At 35.6% G+C, this 19,155-nt stretch overlaps 1 protein-coding gene across 8 annotated transcripts in view; it reads left to right on the top strand.

Moving 5' to 3' along the window:
* The first annotated feature begins 108 nt into the window (after positions 1-108).
* The window catches only part of CCDC18 (coiled-coil domain containing 18), a 117,905-nt gene continuing 98,858 nt past the window's right edge, over positions 109-19,155 (top strand). For 4 of the 8 annotated variants that reach the window (XM_029228829.1, XM_029228833.1, XM_029228835.1 and 1 more), the window contains exons 1-7: positions 109-254; positions 1,150-1,333; positions 2,871-3,007; positions 3,887-4,061; positions 6,282-6,443; positions 10,595-10,701; positions 11,927-12,055. In XM_029228829.1, the coding sequence (XP_029084662.1) occupies positions 2,874-3,007; positions 3,887-4,061; positions 6,282-6,443; positions 10,595-10,701; positions 11,927-12,055 (707 nt within the window). In that variant the 5' untranslated portion in view covers positions 109-254; positions 1,150-1,333; positions 2,871-2,873. Of the gene's footprint in view, positions 255-1,149; positions 1,334-2,203; positions 2,371-2,870; positions 3,008-3,886; positions 4,062-6,281; positions 6,444-10,594; positions 10,702-11,926; positions 12,056-18,721; positions 18,738-19,155 lie in introns of those variants that run through there. The other 4 variants (XM_029228832.1, XM_029228830.1, XM_029228831.1 and 1 more) reach the window with 4 other exon arrangements.

Here is a 19,155-nt window from a genome sequence, read left to right as displayed (position 1 = left end):
CAGGCTCGGACGCGCTCGCAGACCACAATCCCCAACAGGCCCCGCGCGTCCGGCGTCGCTTCACGCAGAGTCTTCGCGGGGGGCGGGGCTGCGGCGGGGCGGGGCGTCCCCAACGGCTCCCGCGGCGGTTTGTCCTCGGGCCAGCTGGGGTTCGCTAGTTTCCTGCGTGGTGTGTCTGGGGTTCCACGCTTGGGGTCCGGCAGAGGGTCCGAAGTTTCCGAACGCAGCGGAGATCGCGGCGTGCGCCGTCGTCGGTGGGTCTCTCTCACAACTATGACTTCGGTGGTGAGCGACTGCCCCTGGAGGGTGGAAACCCGCCTACCTGAAGGAGTTTTGTTCCTTTCCCTGTCGGTACGCTCGGATGCGTTTCGTCTGGTCCTCGCCCTCGCTGCGCACGCTGCTCTGCAGGGTTGTATTTTAGTTGACGAAAAATCGGAAAGGAAGCTGTCATGTTTTCCTCCACTTCTTCCAGATGAACGAAGGGCCAATTCTGTCAAATTGAGCGTTCTTGGTACAAGACAATACTATATAAAGCCATGACCTCCTTCCAAAATGAGGAATACTTTTCGACTACAGCCCATCTTTTTACATACAGGAAGTATAATGAACACTTGTTTTTCGGTGTGATGGGTGTGCGTGTGTATACCTACAAAAGCATTGTTACTAGGGCCAAAAGAAGGCAGGGCCTGTCTGTAGCCGAATGTGCTTTTCCACGTATGTACAGGCAATGAAGCTAGACTTCATAACTACTGTCAGTTGAAGGGAGGAGGAATCTTTATTTTATTTATTTATTTATTTATTTATTTATTTATTTATTTAAAATAAATGGCCGCACCGCATGGCAGGCGGGTATCGCTGACAGGTATCCATCCTGTGCCCCGTGCAGTGGAAACGCAGAGTCTTAATCACTGGACTGCCGGGGAAGTCCCAGGAATCTTTTTTTAAAGATAATAAATGGCCTACTAGGAAAATGAAAATATGTTTGCATAGCAAACGTTTTCATTGATACTTCAGAAGGGTTAGAGAATTCTTACATGAAAATATACAGAAGATGTTGGACATAAAGCTGATTTAGTCGAAACAATGTCGAATGGCATTTTAGAATTTGCCTAAATGTTCGTAACCCTTTTTTCTTTCACCATCCTGTAGGGAACTAGAGATGTTGCAAAGAAAGCAGAATGGGGACCTTAACCATTGACTTGTGTTTGGGAGAGTCTTCTTATTTAAGCAGAAGCAAATTTGTGGAAACAAAAGAGGAAAGAGGATAGAAACATTTTCTCTACTAAGATTCCATAGCATCTCATTTAATTTCCTGCCAGTTTCTTCCAATAAGGTGAGAGTTTTCTTTTTAATCTTCCTCCCTACATCTGAGAAATTTTGAGTGTGGAATGAATTTGTCATATTATTTTAGCTAGATGAGGGGAAGGAAGGGCAGTTTAGTAATCATTTATTCACTGAAAATATTGAGTTTCACTAAGTGCCTTATAGTCCTGAATATAATACACAGGACTCCTAACCTTTAGGAGCTTGAGATGTGGTCAGAATTCTAGAAGGGTGATGAAAGAGATGCTACAATGACAAAGGTAAATAGTATCTGAAAGAGGAATGTAATTTTAAGATTATGCAAGAAGATGTATAGGAGTAGTAAAGATTATAAAGCCTTCATCTTAATTGTATTATTAATTCATGATAATTATGTATATTAATTAACAGTAAAAGGCGGTACTTTATCATGATTTTTTATGTGCAAAGCTACTTAGTAGAGAATTTCACAACCCTTGAGATACCGATCAGTTGAAGAGACAAAAGCTTTTCTTCATATACTTCTGTGAGTTAACCTGCTAAATGTCATTTTGATCTCTGTGGTTGTGATGTGAATGTGAGTGTGTGGTTTTAAATTTTATAACCATGGCGAATGGGAGATGGGGATAAGCTTTCTGTGGTAATAAATTACCTTTAAGCAAATATGAGGCCTTCCCTGGTGGTGCAGTGGTTAAGAATCCGCCTGCCAATGCAGGGGACACGGGTTCAAGCCCTGGTCCGGGAAGATCCCACATGCCACGGAGCAGCTAAGCCCGTGTGCCACAGCTACTGAGCCTGTGTGCCACAACTACTGAGCCCGTGAGCCACAACTACTGAGCCCATGTGCCACAACTACTAAAGCCCGTGCGCCTAGAGCCCATGCTCTGCAACAAGAGAAGCCACTGCAATGAGAAGCCTGTGCACCGCAATGAAGGGTAGCCCCCGCTTGCTGCAACTAGAGAAAGCCCATGCAGCAACAAAGACCCAACGCAGCCAAAAAAAAAAGAAAATATGAATGACTGTAATGATACCAGTTTTGTCAGATGTTCACAGCTGTAACATGATTATGTAAGTTTGAACACTTCATATTGAAAATCTATAATAAATAAGAAAACTACAGTGTGACATAATTGAAAGATCTTTGGATCCTGATGACCTAGGTTCAAATATTGGTTCCACCATTTACAGTTTGTGTGACCTTGAGCAAGTTATTTGTCTCATTCTTAGTTTCTTCATCTTTAACATGGAATAAAAACACTTAGTCTACACAATTGTTAGAAGATTAAAGATGCTTAGAAAAGGGGAACTTTAATAACTAGTCCCTGGCTATAATGAAAAATTGATTCACTGAAATTCTGTTGAACTTTCCATTATAGCTTAACACGCTGAGAAATTCATTGTTGCTGGGTGTTTTGTTTCATTTTGCTTTGTTTTAAATTAACCATGAAAGATTTCACAACATTTGAAATAGAAAAATAATGAGTTAAAATTTACTTAGTGTGAGAGTATTTTGACTGACACCACAGATTCTTTCAGGCAAGGTATAAGAAATTCATTTCTTTTTTTAGGAAATGGAGTCTAGTTCCTCAGACTACTATAATAAAGACAATGAAGAAGAAAGTTTGCTGGCAAATGTTGCTTCCTTAAGACATGAACTGAAGATAACAGAATGGAGTTTGCAGAGATTAGGGGAAGAGTTATCTAGGTGAGTGAGTAAAATTACATGTACAATTCTGAGTAGGACTTTAATTTATGAATGTAAAATGTGTGAATATCATTATTATATGATGTGTTTCTGATGTGTCCAGAGTAGAGAATAATGTTCTATAATTTAAAAAAAATAATTTGAGTATAACTTTCAGTTTAGGAAAAAGAACTATTAGAGAAGCATTTACATATTAAGGCCTTTAATATATTAGGACTCAGTCCCTGGTGGCACAGTGGTTAAGACTTCCCCTGCCAATGCAGGAGACACGGGTTCAGGCCCTGGTCCGGGAAGATCCCACATGCCGTAGAGTAACTAAGCCCATGCACCACAAATTTTGAGCCTGTGCTCTAGAGCCAACAAGCCACAACTACTGAGCCTGTGTGCCACAACTACTGAAGTCCGCACGCCTAGAGCCTGTGCTCCGCAACAAGAGAAGCCACCACAATGAGAAGCCCACGCACTGCAACGAAGAGTAGCCCCCGCTCACCACAACTAGAGAAAGCCTGTGCGCAGCAACGAAGACCCAGCGCAGCCAAAAATAAAAATAAATAAATAAATAAATAAAATTTAAAGAATATATTAGGACTCAGAGTATAAAATACATGTGTAGGCTTAATTAATCTTTTATTATTATGGCTGTTTCTTGAATCTTAAGTAATCCTAGCATAGAGGCTCCAGAAACATAGATTGCTAGTTTAAAACTAATTATGGTTTATTTAAAAATTTAGTTGAAATGCCTTAAGTTCATTTCTGGAATCTGATTTTCAGCAACATTTCAGGTGCTTTTCTTTCTGTTTTCTTATTTAATTTATAGAAATTTAGAGTGGATACTTAAAGTACCTAAGAACTAAAATGTATTTTTTCTTTTTTTTCTAGTGTTAGCCCACGTGAAAATTCTGGTTATGCCTCTAATCTCTCAAGGTCTGAAAGGCTCGTTCTGGAAGATCTTTCTCAGCCTAGCCAGCTTGGACTTTTGAATTACTCATCTTATAAAAAAGTTTGTAAAATGCCCAATAGTGGTACTGATTTTCAAAAAAAGCCAAGAGATAAGGTTATTATTTTTAGACCTGCCTACTTAAAAGTAGTTTTAGTTTTAGACTTGTCTACTTAAAATGCTTTTTCTTTGAGTTCTTTCTTCAAATACCTTATTCATGTTTTCCATAGTTTTTAGTACTCCAGACTCTTTGAATTTAAATATAATGGTTCTTGTTCTGTCCTAACAAGAGAGCAGTTATTTTGGTGTATTACTCTATTTTAAAACTTCTATATTTATTACCTTTTTGCAATTAATCTTGTTTTCTCAAGTAAATTGTAACCCCCTTGATTTTAGTACTGTACCATGTACGTAATAGGTAATCATGGCTTATTAAGTGGTTAAAGTGTACTTACTGTTTAGCCTGGATCAGGTGCTCCATTCATTATCTCTAAATTTTGTGGATGTTGTTAGACATCTTTCCTGGTCTTGAACTCACTCTCTCTTCCTCTTTTTTATTTGGCCGTATTATCTATCTCCCTATGTATACTCCTCTTCCTTACTCAACGCTTTTATCTCTTTTTCCACTCTCTTCCTCCTATTTTTATTACCCCATTGACAGCATGCATATATACATATGGTTGCATATGTACATCATACTCTTTCTTGATAAAAATTTCCTCTTCCCACCTCAGAAAGCCAGCAGTTGAGAGATTTTCTTTTTGTAAGGAAGCTGATGAAGCTATCTGAGCCTACATTTTAGAAAATGAATTCAAATTCCATGTCTACAAAGATTATGTAATTTGGGGAAATTTGATCTCTACCCTAATTCAAATTGCTGATTGTTTTTATTATATATATGCCTTTATTGAAATCATTGTGTTTTACCCTAAGCAGAATCACAAGTTACATGATAAATCAGAGGGGGAAAAATATTGGTAATGCCTATTAAAGATAAAGGGCTAATCTCTTTGATATGTAAAAAGCTCCTAGAAATAAGGAAAAATCATCAACCCAATGGAAATATGGGCAAAAGACATGAATGGAAAAGGAAATTAAAACAAATAAAAAGATGTTCAATCTCAGTCACAATAAGAGAAATTCACTACCAGATTATTAAACATCCAGATATTTGACACTATTTTGTTGGTGATATTAGGGGGAAATAGGCATTCTCATACATTGCTGGTAGAAACGCAAAGTGATACAACCTCAGTGGAGAGGCATTTGGTAATATTTACCAAAACCACAAATGCGTTTACCCTTAACTTGGAAATCCCATTTCTGGAAAAGTACCTGTATAAGTACAAAACAAGGCACTGTTTGTCATAACAGAAGACTAGAAGTATCTCATTTGTCTAGTTGGTTGAATAAGCATGCAATAGAAACTGCAGCTAAGGGGGTTAAAAAAAAAAAAAAGAATAGGAGTTTCTCAGTGAATTGATTGTGGAGAGATTGCCAGGATATGTTGTTCAAGTGAAAAATGCAAGGTGCAGAACAACATACATACTCTTCTGGTTTTGTATTAGGAGCTATTGGGGGCGGGGTGGGTAATTGGTATTGCTTGTATATGCGTATGGAAACACTAGAAGACTAGGTTTAAGATCCTAACTTAATTAATGACTCTCCTATATAAGGAGTTTTGTATTTTTTGCTGATTGATGTTATATAAAAATTTATAAACAAGAAACTTGTAAAAATGGTTACGTATCTACTAAAGATGGGAATGATACTTCTGTATGTACTTTTTAAAAATATATAATTCTGACTCTGAATTGCATAAATATATTATTCAAAAAAATAAAATTAAATGTTTTGAAAACCTCAACTCCCATGAAAATTAAAGTAATTTATTGTAAAATATATATTCAAAAGAGTATAATAGAAATATACAAACGGTTAAATAATAATTTGTCCATTTTGTTGTTTGTGGGCATTTCATTTCTTATCATTTTTATGTCTTTAATCTTCAGGTGCAAAAGTGTAAACGTTTCTATCAGATTTATAGCCAGGAGTAATATTGTTGAGTCTTAGCATGTTCAGCTTTACTGGATAATACCAAGAACTTTTCCAAAGTATACCACTGTTTTCCAGGCTGAACTTATTTATGTACATGTTCACCAGCAGTGGAGGAGAGAGTGCTGATTGTCTCATATCCTCACCAACACTGACTGAATATCTTAACCCATTTTTCTGAGCTACTTAGTCATTTTATTGATAATTGTTCATTATTTCCATTAATTACATGTAATGCTTAATGAAATAATTCAAAATAAATTGTTCTTTTTCATTTTTCAGATGTCTTTTTCATCTTCTACCCCTGTGGATCAGGAAATCAAAAGTCTTCGAGAGAAACTTAATAAATTTAGGCAACAGAATGCTTGTTTGGTCTCACAGAATCATTCTTTAATGACTAAAATAGAGTCTGTCCACTTTGAATTGACACAGTCAAGAGCAAAAGTATGTTTCTTGAAGTGGTGACTATGCCAACAGAAAATAATTGTAATCATCTTAAGATTTATAATTGGAAAATATTCCTTGTATTGCCTTAATGTGTTATGTATAATAATTTTTATTATGATATAGTATCAACATGTTATAGAATCAATTTTATGTGAATTTAATATCTGAAAATTATTTAGGGGAACTTGTATAGCCTATGCATTTAGATAATTCAGAACTTCTTAAAATCTGAAGATTATCAATTTGTGTAGTTTTACTTTGTGTACAAAGGAAATATATAGCTTACTTATCTTTCTTCTTAAAATAATACATTCTCATTGCTGAAAACTTCAAAAATAGAAAAAAGAAAAGGGAGAAAGATAACCCAGTTTCCACCATCTAGAAACTGCTTTTATTGGTTTATTACATAGTTAAATATTACATGTTTGAATAGTTTTTTTTTCCTGGAATTGTATTATACTTCTTACATAGTCTAAGCAGTTTTGGATGCATTTACGTAGCTTTTCCAACAATCATTTTTAATATGACTTCTTTTTTTAATATTTATTTTATTTATTTATTTATTTTCCTTATTTTTTTTGGCTGCATCAGGTCTTAGTTGTGGCACATGGGATCTTTGTTGAGGCATGCGGGATCTTTTTGTTACGGTACATGCTCTGCTCGGGTTTCTGTCTAGTTGTGGCACTCGGGCTTCTCTCTGGTTATAGCATGTGGGGCTCCAGGGTGCATGGGCTCTGTAGTTTGTGGCATGCAGGCTCTCTTGTTGAGGCGCACAAGCTCAATAGTTGTGGTGCACGGGCTTAGTTGCCCTGCGGCATGTGGGATCTTAGTTCCCCAACCAGGGATCGAACCTGTGTCCCCTGTGTTGGAAGGCGGATTCTTTATCACTGGACCACCAAGGAAGTCCCCAACAATCATTTTTTATGGTAGTATTATGTTTCCTTATGTGAGTATACCATAATTTAATTAATAGCTCCCCTGTTTATGTGGTTTCCTATATTTTTCTATATGATTGGTATACAAAAAATTAGAAGAAACCAAAATGTCCAATAACAGAGACATGGTAAAGTAAATTATGATATATCCATATAATGGATTGCTACTAAGCTTTTTTTTTTTTAAGGTAAATGCAAAGTTGTTTGACTTTTATAGAAGTTTGTAAGGTTTAAATGATATATGTAGAGGCACTTAGAATGGTGTCTGCACAGTCAACACTCAAAAACTTACCTAAAATATTTAGTGGTAGAAAAATATTACAGAGCAAAACACATACACATACATGCACACACACAATAATCTGTTTTGCTTTTTATAAAATGAGCACGTGTCTATGTGTGTGTATGTATATAGATATGCATATGACATATATCAATATAAGGACAGAAGGACTGCTCCACAATATTGTTGATAACTTTGGAAATGGTTGGAGGGTCATAGTGAAACTTTCACTATTTACTTTTTAAATGTATTGTTTTAAATAGTAGAGTTATGGGAGGTCTTTATTTTGTACTTTTCTTTTTTTTTTTATTTTTTTTATTTTGTACTTTTCAAACAAAACAAAGTACTATTGAGCCTAAGGAGAAAAAATGCTTCAGTGAACATAAAACTTTTTTGGTGTTTGGGATTTTTTCTAGGTTAGATTTCCAGAATGGTCAAATCACAGGGAAATAATTTTTTCAGGCATTTATTGCACTCTGTCTACATTCAGTATTATTATTTTTTTAAACATATCTATATTTTTAAATATCTTTGAGGGAAAATTATTTTGTTTTTCTTGATTTCTTATGAAGTTTACCTTTTCAGTGTGTCATTTAGATTTCTTTTGTTGTGTCTGTTTACCTTTTCTGTTTATTAATTGTATTTTAATTTTTTAATCAACTATAGATTCTTTTTAAAGTCATAGAGGCTTAATTATTTAAAGTCTAAGAGATATTAAAAGAATTTTGCTAATAAATACTGAACTATTAGCATTTTGTTCCTTTCTTTGAGCATGTAAATACACCAGTGTTTATTCTAGGCAGTAAGACAGATATTTGTGTTTTACTTCCCATCTCAGCATTTTCTAAATTGCCTGATGAAATATTTTTTAGGGAGGCTGCCTTTTCCAGGGCAGGTCTTAGCTTTGATTTTGCATATGTGCTACTGTTGGAAACCTTTTGCTGAAATTCCCCATTGTACCGATCAACATATTCATAATTTACCTTTTAGCAGTGTCTGTACAGTAGTTACACTTCTGGAGACTGTCATCTTGTTCTCTCTGAGCTTATTGCCCTTCAGACCTGCTGCCCAGCTGCTCTCCTGGGACTTCTCTTTGATGTTCTTCTAGGTTGGGTCTATTGTTTCCTTAATCCCATGTCATTTTTCTTGATTTGCTCTTTCTTTAGTTGGAGCATGTTTCTGGTAGCTTCCTTGTCTGTCTGAAATTTCTTAAGTTCTCCCCCACACTTGATTGAATTAGGTTGAAAATTATTTTACCTCAGAATGTTTAGGACATTGCTTTCTTGTCTTCTATCCTCCAGTTTGTCTCTAAAGCATCTGATGCCATTGTGAATTACTTTTCCTAGTGGGTAATATATTTTTTCATTTGTTTTTCCACTTATGTTTTTAGGAATAGACCTCTGTTATTTATTGTGCTGGGTACATGAAGACCCTTTTAGGCTGAAATCTTGTGTCCTTTGGTCCCTGAATTTTTTCTTATGTAACCTTTGATAATTTTCTTCACTCTGTTTTCTTTCTTCTATCTTTCCTAACCTGGATTGGTACTCTAAATCTTTCAAGTTTTTTCCTGGTATTTTCCATCTCTTTGTCTTCCTGTGATACTTTTTCTGTGATTTCCTCAACATTGTCATCCTATTGAATCTTTTATTTTTGGCTTTCATAATTTTTCATTTTCTGGAGCTTTTTCATGTTCTCTGATTGTTTTGTATTTAATAACATCCTGATGCAGTATCTTCTCATAGCTCTCTGAAGATTTAATGATTCTGTGTGTTTGTGTGTGTGTATATGTTTGCCTGGCTGCTGCCAGTTGCTTTTTTCTTTTGTTTTGACCTCTGACTTTTGTGATAGAAGCTTTCAGATATTGGTGTTTTGGCTATTTGTATTTAAGAGAAGGCACTTAAATGCTCTTTGGAAGCTCTCTGTGCAAAGGTGAAGTTTGTTGTCCATTGGGCTTCATTTGTTGGTGATGGTTGAGAAGATGGCTCTTTTGTAGAGAGATATCTCCCTTCCCCCATCCAACATCCATATGTGAGGTCTTTTTCTTTGGAGCTCTTGAGTTTCTCCAGCAAAGAATCCTTTGATTTCTTACCTGTGGGGTAGCCCCAGATGAGGTGGGGTAGGAAGCTAGAAGCTGACTGTTCCTTATTAATCTCTTTGTTTTTAACTCTTTCTCATCCCTGCTCATCATTCCATGTAATGTCTCAAGAGTCTCAAACCTTTCCTGTTCAATTCTCCAGATAATAATAATAACTTTCTATCTCTTCTTGGTAGGCCATCATGTGACTCTTGGTGTTCTGAGAGTAGGAAAAGGAGGGACTCATCAACAGAGTTAGAACTATATCCCAAGTTTTCTATCCTGGACCTCATCCCTGCCCTGTACTATTATCTCATGCTTCCTTTTTTGGGGGATAATTAGTTCTCTTACTGGTATTCTTTTCCAGACACCATTTAGGTTGTGGATTTCTACCATCCTACACTCTTCATATTCCAAGTTGTAGGATTACTATGCTTTTCTGTATTTTCTAGGTTTTCTCTAGTAAGCATGTATTCTAAAATTAGGTTTTAAATAACAACAAGGTTCAGTAAGTATTTTTATGTGATTTTGAAATTTAATTTTCTAATGTATGTGAAATTTATCTTTTTAGATAAATTTATCTTTAAATTAGTCTGTAGAGGTTCTCTTTTTTTTGCCAAATAACTAACCAGTTATCTTGGGATGTTAAGTTGAGGGTAATGGCAGGAGCTTACATGCTGAGACTGGCTTGTGATGATGACATGCCCATGTAAATTGATAGATAAGATGAGCTTCACAAACAATGAACAATGACTGGGGAGTTCTACTGAACCCCTGTCAGATGGTAAAAGAAACTAAGGACAAAGTCGATTAATTTATTTTGTGAAGAAAGTGCTCTAAAAGTTCTTTGTTTTAGGTTTCTATGCTTGAACCTGCTCAACAACAGGCAGCCATTGTACCAATCTTAGAAGAACAGATTATAAATTTGGAAGCAGAAGTTTCAGCCCAAGATAAAGTTTTGAGGTAAAACTTACAGCTTTAAAATATTTATTTTCTACTTTTACTTTTTGACGTATCTTGTTAAAATTTGTCCCCCACCCCAATAAATCCATATTGGTGTATAGACTGTCTTAGTTAGAACTTGTTGATTCTGTTTTCAGTCCATCATAACTCCTCTTGGCTGCAGGATACATGCAGTATATAGGGGCTAAAAAAGACTAAATCTAAGCTGAGATGCTTATTTATGTTTTTCATTAATATGAATTAGTTTGCTTGTTGCCCTACATAGTAATATGTACTCAGTACTTCGATGGGAGTTCAAGAAATAAAATACAAGGAATCAGGCACTTTATAATTTATCTTCCTCTTCTGCTATGAATAAAATGAGAAATATATGCATACTAAATAGCATATTGCTCCATTTTAGTGATTCTCAAAAGAGTAGTTCTGGGACCAGCAGTATGAGCATCATCTGGGAACTTGTAAGAAATGCAGATCTCAGTTCCTGTCTCAGACTTATGGAGTCACAAACTCTGGGAGGTGGGACCCAGCAATCTGTGTTTTAACAAGTCCTGCAGATGATTCTGATGCACACTAAAGTCATCTCTCATGATCATCAGAATTTCATAATTTTCTTTGTAATACATATGTTAAGTTTATTCCTAGGTATTTTATATTTTTGGTTGTGTGAATTTGTTCTTGTTCTGTTCATTGATAGTATATAGGAAGGCTACTGCTTTTTGTATAATACTATAATTATTTTGTAATTGGACTATTTGTCATACCTTTAATTAATTCTAATTTTTGTTTTGATTCTCCTGGGGTTTTCCAGGTAGCTAATGATATTATCAGCAAAAAAAAAGAATTTTGTCTTTCTTTTCCAAAATTTATACTTACTACATTTTCATTTTAGCTTTTTGCAACTGTCAGAAAAATCACTGGATATAGTGGTGATAACAGTCATACTTATCTAGTTTCTGAAATATATCTAATACTTCTAGTATCTGATCATTAAATAGGATATAATCTTTTATTTCAGATATATTTATCATCTGATAGAAGTATCCTTTTATTCCTTATGAAAACTAATAGTTCACAAGTGATGAATACGCCTTTTCTCTTTCTCTTGTTAAATATTTGTTTCTCTTAACTCAGTGATTTAAACTAATAGAATTCCTGATGTTGAACTATTTCTTGCTTACCTGAAACAATCTCTTCAACAGCCTTTAAAAGTATCTTTATTTTATAGAGAGGCAGAAGATAAATTACAGCAGAGTCAGAAAATGGTGACTGAAAAGGAACAGAGTTTGCAGAAGTCCCAAGAGGAATGTATAAAGCTGAAGGTAGACTTACTTGAACAAAGTAAACAAGGAAAGAGGTATGTGTTTTTAAAGCAAATAATTGTTTTTGTAGAGGAGAAACAAAGAATATAGTACCTGTTTAAAATTCTACTTAGTTTTTGATGTGAAAAAATTTCAGAAATTTGGCAGTAGAAAATTTAATGTTCTTTTTTGTCCGTTAACTTTTTTAAATTTTTGATTAAAAATTTCACGTGTGGACTTTATGGTATTGGCATTTTGAATTGGGATTAATTCCTTAAAGCCCGATAATGATTATCAATGAATGATACTTACTTATTTCTGAAATTAAATTCATGAGAAAGTGTGGTTGGGTCTTCCTTTAGGAATACATAAGTAATGCAAAAATATCTATTTTGTATAAACCATATCTTAAGATAAAGTTTTCTAGTTAGCTTTGACCATATCACCATTAACTTTGAATGTTAACTTTTAAACTAATAAAGATGAAAAATTTTTAGTTTAAGGAGATTTTACAGTATAATAATGTAATTATAGCAGCTTTTACACAGGGTAAAATCATAATTTGCATTTTTATCTTCTCTGGCAACAAAAATATGTTTTAAAAATTTCTTCTATTATATAAATGTTATGAAGAAAGTGTTTTTTGAAAAGTTGTCATACATAGATAAATATTTGTGTGTGCATTTAAACTTCTAAAAACTGCTCAAAACCCATCTATGTCATTTTTTCATTAAAATGAGTTTGGAAGAACATTTTCTCAGCAGTATTTGGTTAGTATAGTTCAGGTTACAATATATATTTGGTAGGCAATATTACTTAGTGGAAATGTTTAGGTTTTGGAGTCAAACAGCCAGTTTTTACCTCTAAGTGACTTTGTTACCTTGGGGAAACTATTTAACCTTCTTGAACCTCAGTTTGTTCATCTATTAAGTCAAGATGATATTGTCTTGATGTGAGGAATAAATGAAAAAAGAAATGTAAGGTGCTTTGTAAATAATAAACACTAACAAATGTAGCTATTGTAAATGTAAACTATGTGATTAAATATTCTGAAATTCAGACTTTACTTACTCAGATGAGCTTTTTATACATGATAATTTAAAATAATAAGATAATAATACATGAAGACAAGCCTTACAATGTAGCTAAAAAAAAGTACAGAGAAAGAGTGACTAGTTCTCTCTGTAGAACTTATACAAGAGATGATTTTTAGGGTAGGGTATTGACTATGCTGTCATAAGGTGAATAAGTAGGGATGGACACGTTCTGGACAGTGTGTGCAAAGTCATAGAAGTATAAAAGAACATCATTTCTGAAGAACACTAGGAGTTTTGTGTACTTATAAATGGACAGGTGTAGTAGGATTTGAGGAAAAAGACAGGCTTGGTCCAGACTAAATGGCTTTGTGTTTTATGCCAAAAGATTTGTGTTTTAACCTGGAGAGGATGTGACATGAAGACTCTTGGAGCTTTTTGAGGAACTAGAATGAAGATAGGCATTCTGAAAATGAAAGATCAAAACCTTTGCAAAGACTTTTCTTTGGGTGATGATTAATCATAATGGATTAAAAAGCCAGTATAAAGGCGGAGGTTGTTGAGCTTTATGCTGTTTATAAGAGACATACTTAAAACATAAGGACACAGGATAAACAACACAGTCCTACCTGTAGGACAGGGAACTATATTCAATATTCTGTAATAAACCATAATGATAAAGAATATGAAAAATATATATGAATAACTGAGTCACTTTGCTGTACAGCAGAAATTAAACACAATGTTGTAAAAAAAAAAAAAAGAAAAAAAGAACCACATAAGGACACAGAAAAGATGAACTCAAAGGGATGAAAAGAAATGTTTCAGGCAAATAGTCACCAAAACAAAGTAGGTATAGGTATATTAATATCACACAGAATAGTTCTAAGTGCAACAAGCGTTACTAGAGTTAAAAAGAACTCATATATATAATGTTTAGGTAACACTTAAGCAGGAAGCTATAAAGATTCTAAACTTCTATTTAATAATTTAGTCCCAAAATACTTAAAGAAAACAAAATTTCAATGAACAAATCTGTAACCATACAGGGAACACTTTTACACATTTACTAGAATTGTGAGATTAAGCAACAAAAAAGTAAGAAGCTGAAGAGTTGAGTGATTAATAATCTTGATCTAATGGTTGTATGTATGGAAGCCTGTAGCCAACAATTTGAGAATTCACATTCTTTCAGGCACTCGTAGAACATTTATAATTTGTTACCTCACTCTGCCAGAAAGCATGAATTTTAACAAAGATAAAAATATTTGTGTCATACATATCACCTTCTCAGACCACAGTATAATTGTTATATATAACAACCCCGCCCCCCCACCCCTAAATCATGTATGTTTGAAAATTTAAAATCAACCTTCTTGCTACTCATGGACCGTTGAAGAAATTTTGAAAATTAGAAGACTTAGAACTGAGTGATATAAAAAATATTGCAGCTTGTGTGCTGCAGCCAAAGATATTCTCAGAAGAAAATTTTTAGTCTCCTGTGCATGTATTAAAATTAGTATGTGAGGGACTTCCCTGGTGACACAGTGGTTAAGAATCTGCCTGCCATTGCAGGGGACCTGGGTTCAAGCCCTGGTCCAGGAAGATCCCACATACCACGGAGCAGCTAAGCCTGTGTGCCACAACTACTGAGCCTGCACTCTAGAGCCCGCAAGCCACAACTACCGAGCCCACGTGCCACAACTACTGAAGCTCGCACACCTAGAGCCTGTGCTCTGCAGCAAGAGAAGCCACCACAATGAGAAGCCCACTCGCCGCAACTAGAGAAAACCTGCACACAGCAACAGAGACCCAATGCAGCCAAAGATAAATAAATAAAAATAAATAAATTTATTTTAAAAAATAATAAAATTAGTATGTGAATGAGCTAAAACATTCAATTTATGTAGTCAGGAAAAGGACATAAAGAGCTTGATCAAAAGAAAAATAGGGGCTTCCCTGGTGGCGCAGTGGTTGAGAGTCCGCCTGCCAATGCAGGGGATGCGGGTTTGTGCCCCGGTCTGGGAAGATCCCACATGCTGCGGAGCGGCTAGGCCTGTGACCCATGGCCTCTGAGCCTGCGCGTCTGGAGCCTGTGCTCCGCAACGGGAGAGGCCACAACAGGGAGAGGGCCAAAAGAAATATAGAAGTGATTAAATAATAAGATAAGGGTGAAATAGAAAACAAAGAAGCAATAGAGAATCCCCAAAACCTAAATCTGGTTCTTTTCACAGTGACCAAGGTAATGGGCATCAGACAAGATTAATCTAAGAGAAAAGGCATAAAAACCAATATTAGAATTGAAAAGGAACTCCTAAGTTACAGATTTAGCTATGACTTAAGAAATAAGACTAAGTACTATGAACCGTTTTAGGATAATACATTTGAAAACTTAGACTAAATAAATGATTTCCCAACAAAGTTAAGTTTAACAAAACTAACTTAAGCATAAATTGAAAACCTTGGGGATTTCCCTGGTAGTCCAGTGGCTAAGACTCTGCGCTCCCAATGCAGGGGGCCCGGGTTTGATCCCTGGTCAGGGAACTAGATACCACATGCTGCAACTAAGAGTTTGCATGCCCCAACTAAAGATCCCACATGACACAACTAAAGACCCCCACATGCTGCAAGTAAAGATTCCACATGTGGCAACAAAGATCCCGCGTGCCACAACTAAGACCTGGTGCAGCCAAATAAATACGTAAATAAATGAATGTTTTAAGTAAATTGAAAACCTTAATAGTTGTTTAGCCATTAAAGGTATTGAATCAATCAGAAATTTCCCCACAAAAAAATAAAATAATCAAAATGATGATGACGAAAGGAACAGTCCCACTATGGCACATGGTGGCTAAAATGAAAAAGACTCACAATATCAAGTTTTGAATTTGTAGAGCAACTGGAATTCAAATATATTTATAGTAGGAGTATAAATTGGTAGAACCACTTTGGAAAACTATTTGTCAGTATCTACTAAACCTAAACGTAAGTCACCCTATGATCCAGCATCCACTCCAACAGAAATGAAGACCTGTATCTATCAAAAGACATGTACAAGGATGCTCAAAGTAGCTTTATTAATAATTGCTAAGTGTTCATCAACAACAGAATTAATAAATATATTCATTCATATTCTGAAATATATGCATCAGTGAAAAAGCAACTATAGTTCTTTAACAACAGGGACAGATACTACAGATGTTAAGCAAAGGAAGCCAGATGCAAAAGAATACTGTGTATTTCCTTAAGAAATCAAGAATAAGCAAAATTAATATATGGTGTTAAAAGTCCAAATAGTGTTTACCTTTTTAGGTGAAGAGTATTGACTGGGAGGGTGCACAAGGGAGCCTTTTGAGTGCTGGAAATGTTCTATATTTGATCTGGATAGTAGTTATGTGGGTACATACGTATGTACAAATTCATTCACTTAAGATGTGAGCACTTCACTCAATAAAAAATTAAAATAAAATAACTATAAGTTAAATCTGAAAAAATCTACAGAAGATAGGTACAATCTTAATGGAGGTTTAAAAATGTACTCAGGATTTGTTTTAATCAGGTATGGCAAGATAGACATGGAAATGGCTGTGATAAATGAAGAAGTTTTTATACTCACAGATTACTAGAAATAGGAGACATGACATGTCATATAGAGGGACCACACAGGGAAGTATCAGGGTTGTTCAGAAGGCAGAGGGAGTTGGGAAGAAAATATGAACAGGAGGTTTTACTGTGGTTTCTGTGGGAAGAAATGGTTGAGGTAGGGTGTTCAGCCTTCAGATTGGCTAGTATGAATAATCTCAGTGGGCAGAAGTGTAAGACTGTCCTGAGTGGTCTAGTACCTGGTCCTGGGGTGATTAGGACAGGAGAATATTAGCCCGGTGTGTAAGAGCCAGATAGAGGAATGGGGAGTGGGCTCTGGATTGCTTAGTTTGTGTATGAAAGGTACACTCCCATGTGCCAAGTTTATTAATCTCTGAGAATTGGCTAGCCCTGGGAGGGCCAGTCTTCCTAGGGTCAGTAATGCCCGAGATGTCAAAATATCAGACTAAAAAGACATACTTAATACAATGGAGAAAATAATAAAGCTTCTTTGAAAGCCTTAAGAGAAGATGTAACTAATGAGGTGTATACCATTTTTCTGGAAGGGAACCTAACGTAAAGGTGTCAGTTTTTCCCAAAATAGTTTATGCATTCAGTACAATTCCAATCGATATCCCAACAAAATTTTTGGTAGAACTTAATGAACTGACCCTAAAAATCATGTGGAAGAACCAATGTCCAAGAACAAACAAGGCACTTTTGAAGCGGTAGACCAAGGTAGAGAACATGTCTATAGATAACAAGACTTCTAAAGTTATACTAATTAAGTCAATGTGATATTGGTATAGGAATAAACAAAAAAGTCAGTGGTACAGAACAGAGACTCTTAAGCAAACATGCATACAGTGGAATCTTCATAATGTAACAGGTGGCATTACAAATCAGGGCAAAGGATGGAAGAATCAATAATTAAGGTGCTGGACAAACTGACATCATGTGTTTCATATGTGATATAGTGAGAAGGGTACAACACCATTTATGTGGTATGCCTCTTGAGAATGAATAGCCTGAAACTAATCATGAGGAAACATCAGACAAGCTCAGGTTGGTCTTCTGTAAAACAACTGTTTATTCTTCAAAAATGTCACTGTCATGAAAGACTGAGAAAAGCTGAGAAGATGTTCCAGATTAAGGAGACTAAAGAGACATGATAACTAAAAGCAGTAAGTGACCCTGGATCAGAAGAAGGAAAATTCCATAAAGAAATTATTGGAATAATTAATAAAATTTATATATGAATTGTGTATTAGACAGTAATATTGTATCAATTTTAGATTTCTTAAATTTGATAGTTACTTGTGGTTATATTACTAGTTACTCTAGGATATATAGTTCAGTGCAAAAAAATCTCTCAAGTGAGAGACATAAAGCAATGGTGGCAAAATATCAAAAAGTGGTGAATCCACATTAAGGGTGTACTGACTTAATTTTAAAAACAAATACTTCAGGAGGACTTCCCTGGGGTTCCAGTGGGTAAGATTCTGCTCTCCCAATGCAGGGGGCCCAGGTTCGATCCTGGTCGGGGAACTAGATCCTGCATGCATGCTGCAACTAAGGAGTTTCCATGCCACAACTAAGAGTGCATGCTGCAACTAAGAAGTCTGCATGCTGCAACTGAAAGATCCCACATGCAGCTACGAAGATCCCACATGCTGCAACTAAGACCCGGTGCAGCCTAAATAAATAAATAAATATTAAAAAAAAAAAACTTCAAAAAATAATTCTGGGAGAATTGATTATTGATTAAAAAATTAAATTAGATTCCTGCCTCTTACTATACCTGCATTAAAAAAAAATTCTAGATGGATTAAAGGCCCAATTGTGAAAAGTAAAACTTTTAGAGAAAATATATGAGAATAGTTTCTGTGTTGTCTCATGGTAGGGAAGATGTTTTTTGTTTTTTGTTTTTTGCGGTATGCGGGCCTCTCACTGTTGTGGTCTCTCCCGTTGCGGAGCACAGGCTCCGGCTGTGCAGGCTCAGCGGCCATGGCTCACGGGCCCAGCCGCTCTGTGGCATGTGGGATGTGGGATCCTCCCGGACAGGGGCACGAACCCGCGTCCCCTGCATCGGCAGGCGGACTCTCAACCACTGCGCCACCAGGGAAGCCCCGGGAAGAATGTTTTATATGAGAATAGTTTATGTGTTGTCTCATGGTAGGGAAGAGTGTTTTAAAATGAGAGCAAAAAAGCATGAATATTACAGGAAAAGATTGCTAAATTTTAAGTCCATTAAAATAAAAACCTTCTGTTTATAAAACTCATCAAATAAAAAGTGAAAAAGACAAGACTAATGTTGGGGAAATATTTGCAAGTAATATAATTCACAAAGATTAATATCCAGAATTTGTAAAGAACTCTCACAAAATAAGAAAAAGCAGGGTTGGGGGGAGATATCCAGTAATAAAAGACAAAGAATCTGTAGAGGTAAAGGACAGGAAACTCAAATATCCAATGAAACATGAAAGCTGCTTAATCTCACTGTCATCAAAAATGTAAATTAAAACTACAGTGAGGTTGTA

The sequence above is a fragment of the Monodon monoceros genome, unplaced genomic scaffold (genome assembly GCF_005190385.1).
Source record: "Monodon monoceros isolate NGI ecotype Baffin Bay Population unplaced genomic scaffold, NGI_Narwhal_1 Super_Scaffold_18, whole genome shotgun sequence".
NCBI lineage: Eukaryota > Metazoa > Chordata > Mammalia > Artiodactyla > Monodontidae > Monodon > Monodon monoceros.
This window is presented reverse-complemented; position numbering and strand designations above follow the sequence as displayed.